The 22,628-nt window shown below is 39.6% G+C and overlaps 1 protein-coding gene and 1 pseudogene across 3 annotated transcripts in view; one reads left to right on the top strand and one right to left on the bottom strand.

Annotated features, from left to right (window-relative positions):
- Nucleotides 1-12,268: 12,268 nt before the first annotated feature.
- The window catches only part of MEP1B (meprin A subunit beta), a 33,220-nt gene continuing 22,860 nt past the window's right edge, over nt 12,269-22,628 (top strand). Inside the window, exons 1-5 of one of the 3 annotated variants that reach the window (XM_077975063.1) lie at nt 12,269-12,425; nt 14,106-14,124; nt 14,937-14,981; nt 15,065-15,108; nt 17,697-17,775. In XM_077975063.1, the coding sequence (XP_077831189.1) occupies nt 12,363-12,425; nt 14,106-14,124; nt 14,937-14,981; nt 15,065-15,108; nt 17,697-17,775 (250 nt within the window). In that variant the 5' untranslated portion in view covers nt 12,269-12,362. The remainder of the gene's footprint in view (nt 12,426-14,105; nt 14,125-14,936; nt 14,982-15,064; nt 15,109-17,696; nt 17,776-22,628) is intronic. The other 2 variants (XM_001100668.4, XM_077975064.1) reach the window with 2 other exon arrangements.
- LOC144336443 (clustered mitochondria protein homolog pseudogene) lies at nt 17,783-20,803 on the bottom strand (annotated as a pseudogene).

The raw sequence follows: 22,628 nt of genomic DNA, 5'->3' as shown, positions 1-22,628 counted from the left end.
TTGTACTTCCTTTCTTTTTTGTCATAAAAAAATGATAAGCTAATATTCCGTGCCTGTATGGTGGTATTCTTTTGTGTTCTGGGCCCTGGGATACCCCTTCAGAACTCTCATCTGGTAGCTGACTCCATGGAAACACTTACCTGTGACTTAAGTTAAGACATTTGAACTGGGAAGCAAATGTTTTTCTTTCCCTTTTACTGTAACCAAAACCTGCAATGAGTCACATCTCACCCACTCCATGCTCATCTGGCCCTTCTGGCCACACGGAGCAAAGTCAACAACTAAGGCCCAGCACACGCAGCAGCTGTCAAAGCAGAAGTCCTCAGTCATTGAACAGCTGAGTATTATCATAGATCCTAGGGTTCCCACAGTCCATATGTAGGGGAAGCAGCTTCTTCTCACCACCGTGGTGGGGATCTGAAAACCCAGCACACATGACACTCTCGCCTTGACCCACTTCCCCATCCAAGGGCAGAGTTTGAAGTTCAGAATGGTGCGGCTCCCTCTCTCCCTCTCAGCCCATCAGGCCCTTAGGTGACTCAGTAAACCTTGCCAAAACTAGGCTCTCTGTTCTCTTCTCTACTTGGACTGACCCAAGTAGAGGGGGTCCTCCCTTTTAAATTGGCTTCTGAGGTCCAGATATAGACTATGAGCAAGTATTTCACTGCTTGACCTTTATACTTGGTGGATACCTTTCTTATAACTGATCAGATGAAGCCCTTACAGTCTATTTAAATGCTTGTGCCCCCTGTAAACTATTTAAGAGCAGGGATCATGCCAATTGTTTCTATGTCCCCAGTATCTAGCACAATGCCAGGATGTGGTTTTCCATAAATATTTTGAATGAATGCATGAATATGTCAATTAAAGAACACTTTAGTTTTCTCTAATAATTCCCTTGTGCATGAGAATTCCCTTGTGCATGAACTTCCTTACATACATGTCTGTGGTCCATATTGTAGTGTTTGTTCTAATTTCCAGGCATTTACTTTACATACATAATTTTTAATATGCTAATCCTGTCCTTTTATTACTTTCATTTTATATGTAAGAAAGTTGAGGCTGGGCACAGTGGCTCAGGCCTGTAATCCCAGCACTTTGGGAGGCTGAGGTGGGAGGATTGCTTGAGCACAGGAGTTCAAGACCATCTGGGGCAATATAGGGAGACCCCATCTGTACAGAAAAAAAAAAGTTGAGGCTCAAGGAGTTTAACTTTCTTATGCTCAGGTGGCTAATACAAAGCTGAACTTCTCAGCTAAGGGTTCAAACCCGTCTTTTTTAGTGCAGCTCTATCTTCCCATCACCATGAAGCAACAGTGTCAAGGTGTGTTCCATAGAATCCTGAGGGTCCCTGAGACTCTCTCAGAGTCCACAGGTCAAAACTATTTTTACAATAATACTGACTTTTTTTTTGTCTTTAAAACAAACAAACAAACAAAACTATGTTGAGAACAGTATCTTGGTACAAAAGCAGTGATAACGGTAGTCATTGTATTTTTCACCACTGTGCACTTTCAGTAAAAACAATAATAATAAAACAGTCTCACTTTAAAATGTCCAGATGATGCTATAAAAATTAATTTTATTATATCTAGACCCTTGAGTACACATCTTTTTAATATTCTGCATGACAAAATGTGAAGAACACATTTGGAAGAAAAGCATTTGTGTGACTGAGTTGTGGAAAAGATGCCTTTCTCATGGTACATCATATTTACTTGAAGAACAACTGACATGCAAACTATGGTTACTAGGCATTTGGCAGACATGTACCTGAAAGTGAATGGAGGCTGGGCGCCGTGGCTCACGCCTGTAATCCCAGCACTTTGGGAGGCTGAGGTGGGTGGATCACAAGGACGGGAGTTTGAGACCAGCCCGACCAACATGGTGAAACCCTATCTCTACTAAAAATACAAAAATTAGCTGGACCTGGTGACGCACACCTGAAATCCCAGCTACTCAGGAGGCTGAGGCAGGAGAATCGCTTGAACCTGGGAGGGGGAGGTTGTAGTGAGCTGAGATCACACCACCGCACTCCAGCCTGGGCAACAGAGGGAGACTCCGTCTCAAAAAAAAAAAAAAAAAAAGAAAGTGAATGGAGTGAGCCTAAAACATCAAGGAAATCAATTGATGGCATTTACTGGCAATGAAAAAAATTAAGGTTTCAAGAGAAAGTTGGAATTTTAGAAAGCTTGTATCTGCTACTATGAACTTGACAGTTTCCCAGACACATCTAAAGTTTTCTGATGAGATTGGTGGTGATATTAACAAAGTGATTTATTTCATAAAGTATCACTAAATGTGTCAACATTTGGAAGATCTGCATAACTCAGTGAACCTAGATTTTTCTAAAAGATGAATGATGTTATGAAATGAAAATCATGCTTAGGTAAAGGATCCATTCAAATATAAGGTAGACCAATAGATTTGAATATAACGGCATACGAAATGGACTTAAAAATAACAGAATATGAAGAGTTCATTGATGTGGTTTAAGAAACTACAGCTTGTTGAGTTTGGGCATAGTACTTAAGTAGAACAGCCACAATTATCTAAAAGGCTATTTCAACTTTTTCAACTACATTTCTCTTTGAAGTCAACTTGAGCACGGGAGACGTGTTCATCCATCCACCCATCTACCCATGGGTGTGTGAAAAGTATTTTTTTTTTTTGCTTTTGTGCAGGATATTTTCTACTGTGAGGTACAGCGAATGCTTAAACAATGCCATGGACCCCCTCCCACTTCAGGAACACGTTGTAGTGCAGTCTCCAACGCAACAGCGTAGTCTTGAACTAAGTGTATGACCCTGTTTACTTTTTGGCCTCTTTCTGTTGTTGACTGCAGGTAGTGTCATTTACATCCTTTGGAAAATGTTTGTTATTCTAGTAGTTTTCTCAGAAGGCACACACTGTAAAACAAAACAAAAAGTCAATGCAGTAGAGCAGAAGCAAGATGATGCTCAGTGTTGGGCGCACAGAAGAAGCCACCTGCTAGTGGTTAAACTGGGTTAACTGAATCTTGGTGATCCTGTGTCAGGGGCCTATAACATGTACACTTGATACTCTCAGCTTACGTGTTTTTGTTAAAATATTGAATGGTTTTTATTTCTTAGATTAAATTTTTTTCTTGGATTTTATTTTTTAGAGACTTTATTTATTTTAGGTTCATGGCAAAGTTGGGTGGAGGGTACAGAAATATTTCATATATCCTTCGCCCCACTCATGCATGGCTTCCCCACATCAACATCCCCAACAAGCATGGTACATTTGTTACAACTGATGAACCTACATTGACACATCGTTCTCACCCAGAATTCATAATTTACATTAGGGTTTACTCTTGGTGCTGTATGTTTTATTTTGACAAATGTATACTAACTTGTATCCACAATTGTAATGTACAGAATAGCTTCACTCTTTTAAAAGTCGTTTATGCTCTGCCTATTCATCCCTTCCTGTTCTCTACCCCTGGGCAATCGCTGAACTTGTCACTGTTTTCTTAATTTAGCCCTTTCCAGAATGCCATATAGTTGGAATCACACAGTGTGTAATCTTTTCAGGTTGGCTTCTTTCACTTAGTAATATACAGTTAGTTTACTCCATGGCTTTTCACAGCCTGCTAGCTCATTACTTTTTAGTGCAGAATAACATTCCATTGTCTGGAGGTAACACAGTTTATTTATCCACTCACCTACTGAAGTGCATATTGGTCACTTCCAAGTTTTGGCAATTAGAAATAAAGCTGCTCTAAACATTCATGTGCAGATTTTTGTGTGGCCGTAAGTTTCCAACTCCTTTGGGTAAATACCAAAGAACACAAATGCTGGATCATATGGTAAGGATATATTTAAGAGGTGAAAGATTTATATGCTCTGACGAGAAACCAGAGCATAGTAAGACTATGTTTAGTTTTGTAAAAAACTGCCAAACCATCTTCCAAAGTGGCTGCACCATTTTGCTTTCCCATCAGTAATAAATGAGAGTGCTTGTTGTTCCACATCCTCACCAGCATTTAGTGTTGTCAGTGTTTTGGATTTTGGCCATTCTCATTAGGTTTGTTATGGTATCTCATTATTGTTTTGATTTTAATTTCCTGGATGACATATGACGCAGAGCATCTTTTTATATGCTCCTTCACCATCTGTGTATCTTCTTTGGTGAGGTATCTGTTAAGGTCTTTGGCTCATATTTGAATTGGTTGTTGTTTTCTTATTGTTAAGTTTCAAGAGTTTTTAAAATGTTGAACCAGCCTTGCATATCTGGGAAGAATCCCACTTGTTTGTGGTATACAGTTCTTTTTATACATAGTTGGGTTTGATGTTCTTCATCCCTTTGCTTTTAATCTTTTTGTATCTTTATATTTAAGGTGGGTTTCTTGGCCAGATGCAGTATCTCATACCTGTAATCCCAGCACTTCGCAAGACTGAGGGTGGGGACTGCATGAACCCAGGAGTTGGAGACCAGCCTAGGCAACATAGTGAGACCCTGTCTCTACAAAAAAATTTTAAAAAAATTAACTAGGTGTGGTGGCACATGCCTGTTATCCCAGCTACTTGGGAGGCTGAGGCAGGAGGATTGCTTGAGCCCAAAAGTTTGATGCTGCAGTGAGCCGTGATAGTGCCACTGCACTTCAGACTGGGTGACAGAACAAGACTCTATCTCAAAAAAAAAAAAAAAAAAAAAAAGTGATTTCTTATAGACAAGGTATACGTGGATCTTGTTTTATGATCTACTGTTACAAACTGTGTTTTTTAATTGGTGCATTTAGGCCATTGATGTTTTAAGTGATTATTTGTATGTATGGATTAATATATACCACATTTGTTGCTGTTTTCTGTTTGTTGCCCTTTTCTATGTTCCTATTTTTGTCTTTCACTCTTTTCTGCCTTTTGTGGTTTTTGTTGAGCATTTTATATTATTGGATGTTCTCTCATTTCTTAGCATATCAGTTATACTGCCTTTTAAACTTTTTTTAGTGGTGTCCTACAGTGTGTAATATACATTTACAACTAATCCAAGTCTGCTTTTAAATAAGACTATACAACTTCATGGGCAGTTGTGAGCACCCTATAATAACAAAATAATCCCAATTCCTCCTTCTGATCCTTTTATCATTGCCGTTATTCATTTCACTTATATATAAACAGACATGGACATATATATGTGCATATATAATCAAATACATTGCTATACTATTTTTGAGCAAACTGTTATCTGTTAGATCAATTAAGAATATGTATAATAAAAGGTGTTCTCTTACTTTCATTTATCCCTTCTCCCATGCTGTTCCTTTCTTTATATAGATCTAAGTTTCTGATCTATATCATTTTCTTCCTCTCTAAATAACTTCTTTTAACATTTCTTGCAAGGCAGGTTTAGTGGCAAAAAATTTCACCAAGTTTTGTTTGTTCAAGAAAGACTTTATTTCTCCTTCACTTTTGAATGGTAATTTCCCGAGGTAAAGAATTCTTGGGTAATTTTTTTCCCTCTCTGAACACTTTAAACATTTCTTCACTCTCTTTCTGCTTGCATAATTTCTGAGAATTCTAATGTAATTCTTATCTTTGTTTCTATATAGGTAAGATGTTCTTTTTCCTCTGTCTTCTTTCAGGATCTTTTTTTCATTATCTTTGATTTTCTGTTGTTTGAAAATGGTAAGTTTGGGTGTAGATTTTTGGCATTTATTCTGCTTGGTATTCTCTGAGCTTCCTGGATCTGTGTTAAGGTGTTGGACACTAACTTGGGGGAAATTCTGAGTCACTGATTCACATATTTCTTCTGTTCATTTCTCTTTTTCTTCTCCTCTGGTATTCTCATTATGTGTACATTACATCTTTTGTAACTGGCCCACAGTTCTTGGATATTCTGTTTTGGATTTTTCCCCTCAGTCTTTTTTTTCTCTTTTTCAGTTTTGGAGGTTTCTATTGAGATTCCTCTAGTTGTGAGATTGCTTTCAGCTGTATCCAGTCTACTAATAAATCTATCAAAGGCATTCTTCATTTCTATTACAGTGTTTTTTATTTCTTGCATTTCTTTTTGGTTCTTAGAATTTCCATCTCTCTGCTTATATTACCCATGTCCCCTTGCATGCTGTCTACTTTATTTGTTAGAGCCCTTAGCATATTAATCATCGTTGTTTTAAATTTCTGGTCTGATAATTCCAACATATCTGCCATATCTGAGTCTTGTTCCATTGCTTGCTCTGTCTTTTCAAACTGTGTTTCTGCTTTTTAGTATGCCTTGCATTTTTTTCTTGATAGCTAGACATAGTGTACCAGGTAAAAGGAATTGCTGTAACTAGATCTTTATTGATGTGTTGGTAAGGTGTGGGGGGAGGGGAAGCACTCTATACTCTTATGATTAGATCTCAGTGTTTTAGCAAGCCTGTGCCTCTGGACTCCACATGTGCTTCTCAGACCTCTCCACCTCACCCCCATAGGTGGGGCAGGATGGCTAGAGTGGACTGGAGTTGGGTAGTTCCTCCACATGGCAGGGTAGAATCAGATGGAATTGGGTGTTTTCCTTCCCTCGGGTGAGTTAGGCTCTGGTAAAACCCCAGCAGGTGAGGCTGTGGTTAACTACTTTCTCCTTGTTAAGAAGAACATAGTGCTTTTGTGGTTTTCAGAATAGTTTCTTTCAGCTGCTCTTTATGTAATCATGAGGGAATTTTTCTCTGATGTTCACTGTGAAGGCTTGATGAGGTTTCTGGAGGTAAAACTTGGAAAAGCATGCCCTCCACCCCTTCCCCATGACAGATCCCCCTGGAGTTTTTATCACTCAGATTTGTCCACATTGACCCTCCAGGAACTTGTCAGTTACAGTTCAGGTTTCCTTAACCCAGTGATGGTTCCTTACGGCAGATTCTGCCCTGTTGTGATTCTTTGTATTCACCTGTTGGTCTTTCCCACTTTAGCACCAGCAGTTTCTCCTCTAACCTAACTTCTTTTATAAATCTAAGAAGAATTGGTGATTTTTCAGTTTGTTCATATTTTCACTTCTTGTTAGGGCAGAGTGGTGACTTCTCACAAGCCAGACTGGAAACTGGAAATCCCATGAATGGCTTTTAAAATCATGTTAGTGTTGGGTACACACAATCCCATCCTTGGGAAACACAAGAAAAGAAGCAAAAAAAAGTAACTGTGATGGTTAATTTTATGTGTCAACTAGGTTAGGGTATGCTACCCAGATGTTTGGTCAAACACCAGTCTAAACATAATTGCAAAGGTATTTTTTTCTAATGATGAAATTAACATATAGATTACTCCATCCAGATATGGGTGGGGATCATCCAATCAGTTGAAAGCCTTAAGAGAGAAAAGAGTTTCCTTTTCTTCCTCTAGGTCGTTAGAGGAAGAAGAAGCACACTGCCATGGTACTCTAGCTGCAACATCAACTCCTGCCTGGGTCTTTAGCCTGCTGGCCTACCCTGCAGATTTTGGACTTGCCAGCCTCCACAATCATTTGAGCCAATCCAATCTATCTATATACACACCCTATTGGTTCTGTTCCTTTGGTAAACCTTGACTAATATAGTAACATACTATAATTTTGAAAAATGGGGTAAAAGATGGTAATTTGGGGGAGGGACTTGGAAGATCTGTGTGAAATATGTGATTTAGTCTGTCCAATACTGGGCAATACAGATGTCTTGGGAAGATGTCTTATGAGCCCTTCCACCTCTTCGTTGGCCAGACTCCAATTGAATTTGTGCTCTCATAGAAGACTCCAATTGAATTTGTGCTCTCTTCCCAGGGACTTCTATAATTACTCTATCTTCATTTTTTTCTTTTTCCTAAATCCATTTAATTTAATTGAAATTCAAATATATATATAACTTTCTAATATGTTAGGGAAATGTTTGTAAGATTTCATAAAGAGCTAGTATTGGGAAGCATGACATAACTTACAAAAACTTTTTAAGAATCACATTCCTAAGAGAAGTATGCTTTCCTGATGGTGCCAGGGGATCTCAGAGCAGTATATAAATCCTATCATCTCAGCATTGGGTTTCCTGTTGATGATATTGCCTGGGGAGAAATGAACACCAGAGGTGGACCAATGACCAAAGGCAGAGACAGGTTTCTGGGATCAGATTCCTAATGCCATGATGAAGCTTGGAAAGGCTTCCTACAGGCAGAATACAAGTGATGGAAGCTGGAGGTATGTTAGACCAGCCAAGTGTAGCTTCTGCAGTAGAGCTTCATTGACAACCTCAGAAAAGAACACACTGTAAAAGATATCTATTTATTGTTGGGAAAATACATTTTTTGGAAATTGGATTTCAGCCATGCCTCAATGACTTCCATGAGATTCCTAGTGAGGCTCTGCCCATGCCCTGTAATTAGGGTTCAAAATAGACTCCAACATCGTAAGAATGATCGCTTCCTGTTCCTCCTGCTTCCACTTTTCCCAACTTCAAATATGAACAGCCTTTATCAACACAGAGAATTCACTCAGGTGTTTCAGTTACAGATCTTAGCTCACAAGCTCCCAGAAACAACTGTGCTTAATAAATGTCTTTCTTTTTCTTTTTTCTTTTCTTTTCTTTTTCTTTTTTTTTTTTTTTGAGACAGAGTTTCACTCTTTTTACCCAGTCTGGAATACAATGGCATGATCTCAGCTCACTGCAACCTCCGCTTTCTGGGTTCAAGCAATTCTCCTGTCTCAGCCTCCTGAGTAGCTGGGATTACAGGTGCCAACCACCACTCCCAGCTAATTTTTGTATTTTTAGTAGAGATGGGGTTTCATCATGTTGGCCAGGCTGGTCTTGAACTCCTGACCTCAGGTGATCTGCCCCACCTTGGCCTCCCAAAGTGCTGGGATTACAGACTTGAGCCATTGTAACCGGCCTGTCTTTATTTTTCTATAATCATACTCTTTTCTTTCGATTTTAAACTTTTTATTGATATATAATTGTTTATATTTTGGGGGTACATATGATGATCTGATACCTGTATACAATGTATAATCATCAAATTAGGGTGATTAGGGTATCCATCAACCCAAACATTTATCTTTTCTTTGTGTTGGGAACATTTCAAGTAATCTTTTCTTGCTATTTAAAAATATATAATAAATTGTTAGCTATAATTTACCTACTATACTATCAAATACTAAAATATTTCTTTTATCTAACTGTATTTTGTACCCCTTAACCAACTTCTTTTTGTCTCCTCCTCCTCCCTTTCCTTCCCTTCCTAGCCTCTGGTAACTACCAATCTATTTTCTACCTCCATGAGATAAATATTTTTTTTAGCTCCCAGATACGAGTAAGAACATTTGATATTTGTCTTTCTGTGCCTGGATTATTTCACTTATAATGACCTCCACTTCCATTCATGTTGCTGAAAATGACAGATTTCTTTTTTATGACTGACTAATATTCCATTGTGTATATAGACCACATTTTCTTTATCCATTAGTATGTTGACAAATACTTAGGTCGATTCTATATCTTGGGTATTACAAATAGTGCTGCAATAAACACGGGAGTGCAGATATCTCTTCAATTTACTGATTTCCCTTCTTTTGGAAGGGAATATCCTCAGCAATGGGATTGCTGGATCATATGGGAGTTCTGTTTTTAGTTGTTTGAGGAACCTCTACACTGTTTGCCATAATAGCTCTACTGCTTTACATTTTCACAGTGTATAAGTCTTCCTGTTTCTCCACTACCTTCCCAGAATTTGTTATCTTTTGTTCTTTTTGATAATAGCCATTCTAACTCAGGTAAGATGATATCTCATTGTGGTTTTGATTTGCATTTCCCTGATGATTAGTGGTGTTGAGCATTTCTTCATATAGCTATTGGCAATTTGTATGTCTTTTTTGAGAAATGTCTGTTCAGGTCTTTTGGCCATTTTAAAATCAGATGATTTGCGTTTTTGGTATTGAGTTGTTTTAGTACTTTATATATCCTAGTTACTAATCCCTTGTCAGAAGGATAGTTTGCAAACATTTTCACCCATTCTGTGAGTTGTTTCCTCACTTTGTTGAGTGTTTCCTTTGCTGTGCAGAAGCTTTGTAGCTTGATGTAATCCCATTTGTCAGTTTTTGCTTTGGTTGCCTGTGTCTTTGAGGTCTTATCCCCCAAAAATCTTCCTACAATGTTTACCTTGAGTAGTTTTATAGTTTCATTTAAATCTTTGTTTGTTTGTTTGGAGACAGAGTCTTGCTCTGCCACCCAGGCTGGAATGCAGTGGTGCAATCTCGGCTCATTACAACCTCTCCCTCCTGGATTCAAGCAATTCTCCAGCCTCAGCCTCCAGAGCAGCTGGTATTAAAGGTGTGTGCTACCACGCCTGGCTTAGTTTTGTATTTTTAGTAGAGATAGGGTTTCACCATGTTGGCCAGGCTAGTCTCGAACTCCTGACCTTGTGATTCGCTCACCTAGACCTCCCAAAGTGCTGGGATTACAGGCGTGAGCCACCATGCCTGACCACATTTAAATCTTTAATCCATTTTGGGTTGATTTTTGTATATGATGGAAGACAGAGATCTAGTTTTATTCTTCCATATGTGGATATCCAGTTTCTCAGCACCATTTATTAAAGAGACTGTCCTTTCCCCAATGTAAGTTCTTGGCATCTGGTTTCTCTGGCTTCTTTAGTCTGTTCCATTGGTCTGTTATAATAATTGATATTTTAGGCTCCCATTCACACAGGTGTCAAAAATTTAATTGCGACCAATTCAGGACTCACATTTACCTTTAGGCTTCATTAATAGTCCTAATACATTGGGAAGGTCCCTTATGATCCCTGATGTCATCTATCCTCACAGGCATCCTCTAAAATATCAGTCCCTCTGTCTGGTCCTTATTTGTGATTCTATGCAGTCTGCTATGGTGACATCCTTATTCCTATCCACATGGCCCTTCAGGCATGGCAGCTTTTTCTGATACTTCTGTGCTTCCCTTGGCCTCAGGAGTTATTCTCCTCTTCCCAAGATGTGCCTTCTTCTGTAGAGTCCCTTTGCTTCCTTGTAGCTCTAGCCAAGAAGCAGGCCCATTTGATTTTGGATCCTACAGTATATCTGGGGGATCTCAGGGATCAAGTGAAGAACTGACTATAACTACAGTTTTCAATTTTCCCTTTTAATTCTCATCCTACCCTCATAGGGTGGGAAGGGCTGGCTTGTACTCAAGAGCAACCTCTCAAACCTCTTGTCTCTGCTACATGTCTCTTGATAGTCTTCTTATTAGCACAAAATGGGGTGAAGGCTAAGCTGGAGAGGGGAAGGGGAAACTAGAAAAATATTATTACTATTATTATTATTATTATTTTCAGATGGCGTGTCATTTTATCACCCAGGTTGGAATGCAGTGGTGCGATCTCAGCTCACTGCAACCTCCGCCTCGCAGGTTCAAGTGATTCTCCTGCCTCAGCCTCCTGGCTAGCTGGGATTACAGACATGTACCACCACACCTGGCTAATTTTTGTATTTTTAGTAGAGATGGGGTTTCACTGTGTTGGCTAGGTTGGTCTCGAACTCCTGACCTCAGGTGATCCACCCACCTTGACCTCCCAAAGTGCTGGGCTTACACGTGTGAGCCACCATGGCCAAAATGAGTATTTGAAAAATATTATCCTGCATCATAAGTAACTTGAATAACTGCATCATAAGTAAGTTGAAGCCATGGGAACTGAGAGAGCAGGTTGTTTCTAAAGAGAAATTATCCCAAGAAAAGAAGCAAAAAGTGAGAAAGAATTAACAGATGAATGGGAACATTATTTTATTAGAAAATCAGTGACCATTCCTACCTTTATGACCCATGTCCCACCAGTGTTTGCTTGATGGGAATTTTTAGGGATGAGGTACATTGCTGTCTTACTACTTTATATCAGAATAACGGGTGTGCCTGATTTCTAGCACGTTAATGGATTTTATAACTCAATAAATTATAGGCAGTCAATAAATTTTTATTAAATGAGTGAATGATAAAAAGCAGTGGACGTAACTGGAACTATTAAAGCGGCATGGGGCTATATGAGCAGAAGGAGTTTCATAAGATCAAGATTAAAAATTCATTTGATATATATACTTTTTGCTCAAGTGGTGTTTACGAGTCTTGGGGACCAGTACATACATATTAGAGAATGTATTCATTAAGACGTCTCAGCCAGGCACTAAACTGTTGACACAGGAAAAAAAAAAAAAAAAAAAAAACCCAATGAAACAACTCTGCAGAGCGGGGTTAAAAATACTGGACTTTCATCCCTCGACTGGAGGTATTACTATAGCGTCAAGCTGACCTGCAATATGGATCACTGAGATCAAAGGCTATAAATTATAATGTTTGCCTTTAAAAAAGTAAATTCAACCCTGAATGTCATAGTTAGCTACTTTCAACTGGAAGCTACAACATGGATTTATGGAATCTGTCTTGGTTTCTGTTCTTGGATGCTCTTCTCATGATTTCTGGCTTGGTAAGTAAACAATATATAGAAAACAATTTAAAATTTTTGGGACAGTTGATACTGATTGTCAAAAAACAACTGTTTGTTAATTTTTTGTTCTTTATACATCTTGAAATGTTGATCTCAAATGAGTGTTTCTTCTTGGAGAGTAGAGGTGTGCAGGGTGTAGGAGGTGACAAATAGCCACACCAGAGTAGAGATGTTGACATAAAGTTATGTTTTCCTTTTAGTTTCATCATTGTGTAACAAGTTTTCTTTTGATGAGATTGTAAATGTGAATTTTGAAAATCATTCCATTTTTACTGGTGAATGAAATGCAGATTGCTCCACAGTTAACTTGAGACATAAATGAGTGTCACAGGCATCATCAGTGCTTACAAAGTTTTGTAACATGGTATTTCTCTTCTGCTTCTTCATCAATTCAGACTAATCCTTCTACAATTTGGACTAATCTTTTCTATCAGGTAGTTTGTATCACAAACCAACTCCAGGTTTTAAATGAGGTTTCAAATGGCTGGTGGAAAACCTTCAGTTGTTATTTTAAAATAACAATTATTATATTGGGGTGATATTCAATAAATAGGAACTAGAGCATTGCAAACAAAAGATATTGATGAATACATATTAAACTGTAATTAGGAATAAATCCTTGATAATTTTATTCTGTAGGTGCCCTGGCATTCCTCTGGGAGTGTATGCCTGTGTGTGGTTATAGTGTGAAACATGCAAAGCACTTGTTAATGTCAAAAATGATGGTAACCTTCCATCCAGTTCATTCCCACATTTTATTAAACACTCCAAATGATTCTAATATTTAGATATGTAAGCTGTATTTGAATGAAATTGTACTTTACACTTTTGTGACAATTTATTACAGCTCACAATGTGCTTTCTTTCACATTATATACTGTAACCCTCACAATACCCAGGCAAAGCAGGTACTGACCATATTTTATAGATAGTTTGAGTACTTGGAAGGTGAACTGAATTACCCTTAGTTAGAAGAACCAGTAACATAACCCAGACAGTCCTATGAGCTTTTTTATTTAATTACACTAAGACATTTCTCAGGTTTACTTAGTTTTTTTTTTTTTCTTTGGACATGCAGTCTGAGTTTCATTTGTAGAGAATCTATTTTCAGGGAAAAAAATTAATCACAAAAGTTCCCCTTTTTTTCCTTAAATATTTGTATTGTCTTTGAAGGCAGAATTATTCTGGGAGAAACATGAACGTAAAATAACTTGATAAATGAGTCATGAATAAATTTTCTTTTTAAAGAATTGTTATAAATTACAATATTATTTCAACATTGAGAATATAAATTATTAGCTTTTTCAAACATTGCTCCATGAATGCTTTAGAAAATCATGTGTAAAGTGAGCACTTATTTGAGAGCTGGAGTCTTACGTTCTGCCTTTTTTCCCCCCAATTTTTGAAGTTGGTTTCTTGTTTCCTTCACCTTCAAATTGATTTAACAGGCAGTTTCATTTTCTATACGAAATGAGAAGACCCTTTGGTCAAAAAGTCATCTTAGACTTCAATTTAGCCATCCTAAATACATGTCAGGAAATAATCCATAATATTAATGACAAAACAAACAAACAACAAATGGTTAGATATAAACTGAATCCAAGAAGACCATTCATGGGCATTATAATAATATATTTTGTTTATGTGTTTATTTCCCAGTCAACTCCAGAAAACTTTGGTGAGTCTATTTTGAGTTTTGCTCTAGGCTATAGAGAACCTAGGACGTATTTAATGCTAAATATCATACATAATTACATATGCATAATTGATGCATAATTGCATTGAACTTTGATCTAACACTGGATTCTTTTGATTTATGGAGCGACATTTTATTGTCCATGTTCCAAGGTTCATATGCCCAGCAGAGAAATAGATGGTGGTATAGGAAAGGCCAAGCACAGTGACTGACACATAGACATCCCATAAAGGCTTGCTGTTATTGTTTTTTTGTGTCAAATCAGATGGACCTATTAATAACAGTCTACTCAGTATTCACTTGCATACTCAGAGATTTGGCCATATTATATACACCTTTGCAACTTAAAATAATAATTCAAGTTTAACTTAAGAATTTTGCTTGAAAGTTCCAAGGTATACTACTAGCAAGTGATATACATGTATGAGTAGATTGGGCTAGTTTGACCAAATTTAATCATTTGTTTCCTATTTAATCTAGTCTTCTAGTCTTTCAAATTAAGCTTAATAACATATGGAGTGACCAATTTCTTATTCCTGAAGTCATTTGACATTCAAGGAAAGTCGATAGGACAGAATACATACATAAAAGCTCTTTGGAGCCCAACCTGGCACATAGGAGATTCTTAATCAATCACTCAATCAATCAATTAATCAATGTATGTTGAGTCTGAATCTAGTAGTAACTTACTTGAGGCCAAAAGAAACTCACTTAGTTCTGATTATATAAATGATAAAGGTTTTCTCCTTTTATAAACATAATGTTCAATTTTGTTGTTGTTGTTTTAATCAAAGACGTAGATGGCGGAATGGACCAGGACATATTCGATATCAATGAAGGTTTGTGGATTTTTTTTACATAATCTTTTAAGTATAGAGTTTGAATCCAATTTGCTAACATGAATTTTTATCTTTACTCTTAGGTTTGGGACTGGATCTTTTTGAGGGTGACATCAGACTTGATAGGGTGAGTTGAAACAGTGTAAGGAAGAATCTTCCATTAACCACTGCAAGCCAAGTTCAGAGTAACTAAGAAAGATTAGACAGCATGAATTTTGTTAAGCCCAACTATCTCTAAGGGTGTAGAATCATGGTGACACATTTACTCAATAAATATGTTATACTCAAAGAAATGCATATAATTGTGTCTTCATCTTTCATTACTCAGATTTCTGTGTGGTTCAAGCCACCATAACTCATTACATATGTCTTAGTCTTATTGATTTGACTGATTTTCATCATTGGAGTAATATGACATTTTCATTTTAAAATAGGACCTCACAGATTCAATCTGGTGGAAGCAAAATTAAACTGAATTTGTAAACATCTTCAATGAATCAGGCTTTTTACCACACACACAAAAAAATAGATTTTGTGACTTCTACCCTGGCCTTAGCTAAAAATTGCCAAGTTAAGACCCTCCCAAACCTATTAGTGCTGATTCTCATCTAAGTCATCATGCCACACAGATAAACACAGGTACCTTGCATGTAGATTAGGGGGACTAAAAAGTTCATTATCATAAAAGCACTATTTTTTTCAGTGTTCTTTCACAGAATGGAAATAAGCACTAGTTTTCAAAGGAAAAGATATAGTTTATTGTCCACTAGATTGAAAAATATTAAGAAACTTACTACTTACTATCCCTTTTGGTGATGATAGAGAGAAACCAGTATGCTTGTTTAGGAATGTGTTTATAACATGTTATTATACTGGAGAGTATATAAGCTTGAAAAAAAGAAAGAAGATTTGATTTGATAAGAGCTATCATAATTTAAAATATGTACACCATATGGCCTAGAAATTATCCAGTAGATCTTTTCGTGTAAAATTCTGCTCTTCCTTCCAACACAGTCCTGAGTCACTCCCTTACTTCCTATGTCATAAGCATCAACATCCCTTATAGTCCTCCCACCCTCAGGAAACAGAGCTGCAGTGTCCCAGGCTTAGTCCTGAGCCTACTCTTCTATCTGTACTCTCTCTTGATCTCACCTTGGTCCAGGGATTTAAATGTCATCTCCATGCCAATTAATCCAAAGGCATATCTCTGGTCCTTTCCTTTCCCTGAGCTCCAGACTGGTCTATCCAAGTGCTAATTTGCCAGCTCCACTTGAATGTCTACAAGACATCTCAGACCTAAGGTGTCCTCTGATCATGTGAACCCTGACCTTCCCCCCAAACTGTTCTTCCCCACTCTCCTCTCTTCATAAAGTCATCCTCACAACCTGACTCTACTCAACTGAACACATAAAAACTTCAAGAGTCACCTTTGCTTCTCTTCTCTCCTTCACTCCCCATCCAGCCCATCAGCAAGTTCTGTCATTTCTAGCTCTAACACACACTGCAAGTTGTCTGCTTTTCTCCAGCACTCTAATTCAGGCCCCATCATCTCTTGCCTGGCTTTTTCCATTAGCCTCCTAATTTATCTTTCTATTTCAGATATGGTTCCCCCATAATCTTTTCTACCCTGTTACTTGTCCTTATCTCTCACGCAAAGTCATTTTTCAAACAGGCAGTGACTTCATTTCACCTCCTGGCTTGAAACCCTTCCATAGTTACCTATGGGTTTAGAATCATCTCCGGATTTAGCCCTAGCCTTCTAAGCCCAGCATGACTTAGCTCCTGCTTCTCTCCTCCCCTCTCCCTTCCCCTCTCCTCTCTTTTCCTCTCCTCCTATCTTATCTATGTTTTCTCTTCACTCATTAGGCTACTGGTCTCAACACATATTCAAAACATACCAGGCATATTCCCACCTCAGAAGCAGAATAACTAATGTTCCCTCTGCCTGAAACCACCTTCCCAGGACCCCTTTCAACCCTGGTTCTTCTTGCAATCCTATTTCCCCTTAAATGTCATCCCTTCAGAGAGGCCTGTCCTGATCACTCCATCTCATGTACTCCCTCATCCCTCTGCCCTTGTTCACATCTGTCTTTCTAATTTCCTCCCTATTGCGTTCATCCTGCTTAAACATATATATTTTTTCATACTGTTTCTCTCCTCCACTAGATATAAGCTCCATGAAGCCAGGGACCTTTATTGCCAAGGACTCTCTATTCTCTAGGACAATATTCCATTTGTTGACTCGGTAAATACATTAGTAAAATATTATTCCCATTTTCCATTACACAGTTTAAAATCCTTTAAACATTTTTGAAAACTTTGGCCCAGCTCATGTGTGACTTTTTCTGATATTGTGATATCCAGATTATCAAGGTCTTGCTATCACTGTTTTCTTGCATATTTTTAATCTTTAAGTGTGGGAAACTAACCTATAAATCTACCAATATTTGTAGTTCAGTTTTCCAACAGTTATTTTTTGCATTATTCCTTCTTCAACTATATTAACAAAATTAATGATAGAAATTAGTAATTTCTTCCTAGAAACTTTGTTATATTATGATAAAAGTAGGGCTACACACACACACACACACACACACACAGTTTGTGCGAACTGGGAGAGCTTTAAAATTCATTTATTTCTAGATTAACTACTGATTGTTTCCTAAGTGTTTGCCCTATTCGTTTAACTAGCCCTTTTGCATTTATTTTTGACAGGCACAAATTAGAAATTCCATCATTGGAGAAAACTATAGATGGCCTCATACTATTCCATATGTTCTAGAAGATAGCTTGGGTTAGTATGCGCCTTGGAGTATTCACAACTAATGTATGTTTCTGATAAAATATGATTACAATGTTTCAAAGGGTGGGCTTATGTGGTCTTTAAGGTTTTGTTTGATTTGCTCCTTTGTGTGGCTATGTACATTTACTTTGAAAAAAATAAGCAAAATGAACAATGAATGTAACCTAAATGATTCTGTCTGAAATATTTAGTGTCTTGACCAATACAGCAATGCATTCAACCAACAGTTATGGAGAGCCTACTGTGTTATGCTAGGGACATAACGATTAGGGAGCCAGTCTTTTTTTTGTGGGGGAGGGGCTCTGCCTCATATATTCATTGAACCAGTGCAAAAACATCTTTTGGGGAGCAGGCAGGCCAGGCCAGGGTCCCGGGAGGATACTGGGGGTGCGGTGGGGGTGAAACATGGAAGAAGAGGGCCTTGCTTCCTCTTCCCATGGCAGGTATGCCTCCTTCTCCTGGAGTCTGGATCCCTGGTGAATGGGGCCACTGACTGACTGTCCGTCTGCCTGTCCCTCTCTATCCCTGCAAGTTTGGGGAAGAAGAGTCCTTGGCAGCCCGGGGCTGGGAGCCCAGGTCCTCTGGTGCCTCCACTGACTCGGGCTTCGTGGCCTTGGGCTCCTCGGCCTTATCCCTGTTTCTACTGGCCTCCTGGAGCTGGTGTCACTGTGTCACCTCGGCTTTCAGATTCTCCAAGTCTTTTTGACTGAGAGGAATGAAGAGGATGCCACTGATGCCTCTGAACTGCTCCAAGATGCTGGCCATGCCGGGGGCTGTGAAGTTGAGGGGCGGGATGTTGTTGCTGGAGCCATTGCGGTAGATCTCGTTCATGGCGCTCCGCAGGACCACGGCTGGCTGGGTCAGGCATTTGAGGTACTCGGAGCTCTCCTTGGTCTTCTCCTGGTCCTCGCCCAGCTGGGTATTACGGAGGGTGTGCAGCCCTTCCTTCTGGTGCTGCAGAGCCCACCGGAACTCAGCCTTGCTCTCATAGACCCAGGTGATGAGGTGGTGGCCAAGGCCACCTTGAGGGCCTTGGACCCGTGGTACTTGGTGCTGACGGCCAGCGCGTTGTCCAGGAAGCGTGGTGACAGGTCGAGCAACCGCCCGATGTTGTCCAGCACGCCACCTCGGGGTGTCTTCCCCAAGCACCAGCAGCGTGAGGTAGCCGGCGCCCCGCAGCAGGCTCAGGGCCGGAGACAGCTGCCTGCTGGTGAAGCAGTGCAGGGCCAGGTGCGTGTTTTCCTGGATGGTGTTGGGGTGCTCGATGCCCGTCACCCGCACGCTCATCAGCACTGCCTCCTGCTGGCTTCTCAGGGCCTCTGCGTACTCGCCCATGATGTAGTGGAGGCGGGCGAGGAGGCGCAGGCAGGCGCAGATCTCCACGTGCACTGCTCCCTACACTTTGCTAAACAGGTGCAGGGCCTGATTGATGGGCTCACAGGGAGCCAGTCTTTATTTTAAAGCAGTGGTTTCCCCTGTGACCAAGTATACATATAACAAAACGCATAAAATAAACAACTAAACACAACTTGAAGAACTGGCATTGTTTTATCAACATTTTATTTTGCCAGGTCAGGAACTTCAACAACAACGTAACATGATAAAAGAGCTTTTATCATCCTCTTTTCATACAATAAATAGTTATTAGTTTAGTATTAAAATGTTAAAAAGTCAGAAGAATCAAATTCAAAACTAAGGGCAGCTTTTCTATAGAAGAAACTTAAATGTGTTGGAAAACTCTAAACATGGTCTTCATTTTATCTATGGACTAGTGACAATGATGTCACTGACCAGCATTAGTGTAGAAATTGCTGTTTGGGGAAAGTTTGAGTAAAAACCCTGCTATAGTTTTTGAATTTTCTTTTTCTTTTTTTTTTCTTTTTGAGACAGAGTCTTGCTCTGGAATGCAGTGGCACGAGCTCAGGCTGGAGTATAGTGGCACGATCTCAGGCTGGAGTGCAGTGGCACGAGCTCAGGCTGGAGTGCAGTGGCACGATCTCAGGCTGGAGTGCAGTGGCACGATCTCAGGCTGGAGTGCAGTGGCACGATCTCAGGCTGGAGTACAGTGGCACGATCTCAGGCTGGAGTGCAGTGGCACGAGCTCAGGCTGGAGTACAGTGGCATAATCTCGGCTCACTGTAACTTCTACCTCCCAGGTTTCAGCAATTCTCCTGCTTCAGCTTCCCGAGTAGCTGGGATTACAGGCATGTGCTAGCACACCTGGCTAATTTTTGTATTTTTTAGTTGGGACGGGCTTTCGCCATGTCGGCCAGGCTGGTCTCAAATTCCTGGCCTCAAGTGATTTGCCTGCCTCGGCTTCCCAAAGTGCTGAGATTACAGGTATGAGCCACTGCACCCAGCCTGTTATAGTTTTTTTAATTTTCAACTTTTATTTTAGATTCGGGGGTAAGTGTGCAGGTTTGTTACACAGGTATGTTGCATGATGCTGAGTTTAGGGGTCCAAATGAACCCATGACCCAGGAGTTGAGCATAGCACCCAATAGGTGGCTTCTCCAACCCTTTCTCCCTCCCTTTCCCCTCTTGTAGTCCCCAGTGTCTTTTGTTCTCATCTTTACATCCATGTGTATGTAATATTTAGCTCCCACTTATGGGAAAACATATGGTATTTGAAAACCCTGCTATTTTCCTTAAGGATCATGCATTTCAGTGGAGAGTCACATAAAAGTGAATTATGATAGAATGGAATAAACATGATTAGTGATATGTTCAAAGAGCTATGGGAGCACATTGGAGGGGCATTAAACTCAACCTGGATAGAAAAGCATATGCATTATAAGCAGAGGACACTATATAGCAGGACTGCCACAAAGGTTGTGTAACTTGTACACTATACAACAGACATGACCTCCTGGAGCTGGTGCCGCCATGCCACCTCGGCTTTCAGATTCTGCAAGACTTTTTGACTGAGAGGAATGAATGAAGAATGCCATTAATGATGCAGAGCTGTTTCGAGAGGTTGCTCTCAGGTGGCTGGGCCAGGAAACAAGTGGAGCTGACACCAGGTGTACGTTCTTTCTATTCACCAGGAGGCATTTGTTTCTTTGTGTGAAAGTGCTGTTCACCCATCTGGACAGCCAGCAACTGCACCCCCTGCTCAGATGTAGTGCCTCTTTCTAATCTGCACACAGGCACCATGTGGGCTAGCGTGGCCTCTGATAACAAGGGAAGGGTGCTTTAGCCAGATGCACCACGATCTGCTAAGGCTTGAAGAAGGGAGAAAACCCTGAGCTGGAATTCAGATTGAGAGTTGGGAGATAGGAAGTTGAGCAGGTAGGCAGAACCCAGGTGGGAAAGGACTTGGGTCTTTCCCGTGTTAAAGAACTTGTTGTGTATACTAATAACATGGAGCCACCAAAAGTATTATTGTGGCAGTGAGATTGTTAAAATTGCAGTTTAAAATAATCACTTGGGTTGAAGTATAGAAGATGTGTCGTTAGTGGGGTAAAAAGAAGGTAGGGAGACCAGTTAGAAGACCAGTGAGGAAATTCAGAGAAAGAATTAAGAGATTCCTAACCAAGACTTTCTCAATGGGGATAGACAAGAGTGGATAAATCTAAAAGCTATTTGGGAGGCATTTGTTAGACTTAGTGATTGACTGTAAGAGGTCAAAAAGAAGGTGGATGTAGGTAATGAGATTCTAGTGCTCAGGATTCAGTCCTGGGTAGCTGAGTGGATGGTAATGTCTTTAACAAGAATGGAGAATTTAACCTTGAGGAGCATGAGACAGAGAAGTGTGGTGGAAATTAGCTTTTGGCATGCAGAATTTGAAATGTATCAGAGTCACTGTGGTGGAGATACTAAATAAAGTGGTGGTATATGACCTGGTCATTCAAGATCGAGAAATATTTGGGAGTTATTAGGATATAAGAGATGGTTGAAGCTGTGAGTATGGATGAGCATTTCACACAGTGCCTTGCATAGAACAGGTGCTCCATAGATAACTGGATTTTATTGATTTATCCTGGAAGGTTGTGTTGAATAAGTAAGAAGATGGTCGAGAATGAAACTCAGTGCCATGTTTTGGAACTGGTATAGAAGGAAGATCTGGTGGAAGTTATTGAGAAGGGGGAATTGGCCAGAAACATAGATGAAAAACTAACAGTAGGGTAGGGAAAGCCAGGGCAGGAGTAGTTAGCAGGGTTGGAAGCCATAAAGAGCAAAGGGAGCATGAGGAGAGAAAGAGGTTCATTGACTTTTGGAATCAGGAACCTGAAAGATTTTGAATATATATGTTTTTTAGTTTAGTCTTTTGATTAAAAAATTTTTAAGTTCTTTTATTTTAATTATCCTTCCTTTCTTCCCTCCCTCCCCCCTTCCTTCCTCCCTCCCTCCCTCCGTCCCTCCCTTCCTTCCTTCCCTCCCTCCCTCCTTCCTCTCTGTCTCTCTCTCTCTCTCTCTCTTTTTTGAGATGAGTTCTTACTCCATCACCCAGGCTTCAACCTCTGCCTCCCAGGCATAAGTGATCCTTCCACCTCAGCCTTCCAAGTATCTGGGACCACAGATGTATGCCACCATGCCTGGCTAATTTTTTGTATTTTTGGTAGAGATGGGGTTTCATCTGTTGTCCAGGCTGGTCTTGAATTCCTGAACTCAAGCAACCCACCCGCCTCGGCCTCCCAAAGTGTTGGGATTACAGGTGTGAGCCACCACATCCAGCTATATTTCTTTTTTTTTTTTTTTTTTAATTATTCTCCTAAGTATGTTCCATGAAAGATTAGGGAGCTTTAATTTTATATATCTCTTAGGCTATATTTTTTTTTGCCATGTATTTAACCAAAGCCATCTAACCTTATAAGCTTTATTTATTTTTTAAACAACATTAT

The sequence above is a fragment of the Macaca mulatta genome, chromosome 18 (genome assembly GCF_049350105.2).
Source record: "Macaca mulatta isolate MMU2019108-1 chromosome 18, T2T-MMU8v2.0, whole genome shotgun sequence".
Lineage (NCBI taxonomy): Eukaryota > Metazoa > Chordata > Mammalia > Primates > Cercopithecidae > Macaca > Macaca mulatta.
The sequence above is the reverse complement of the archived record's forward strand: the minus strand, read 5'-3'. Positions and strand labels throughout refer to the sequence as shown.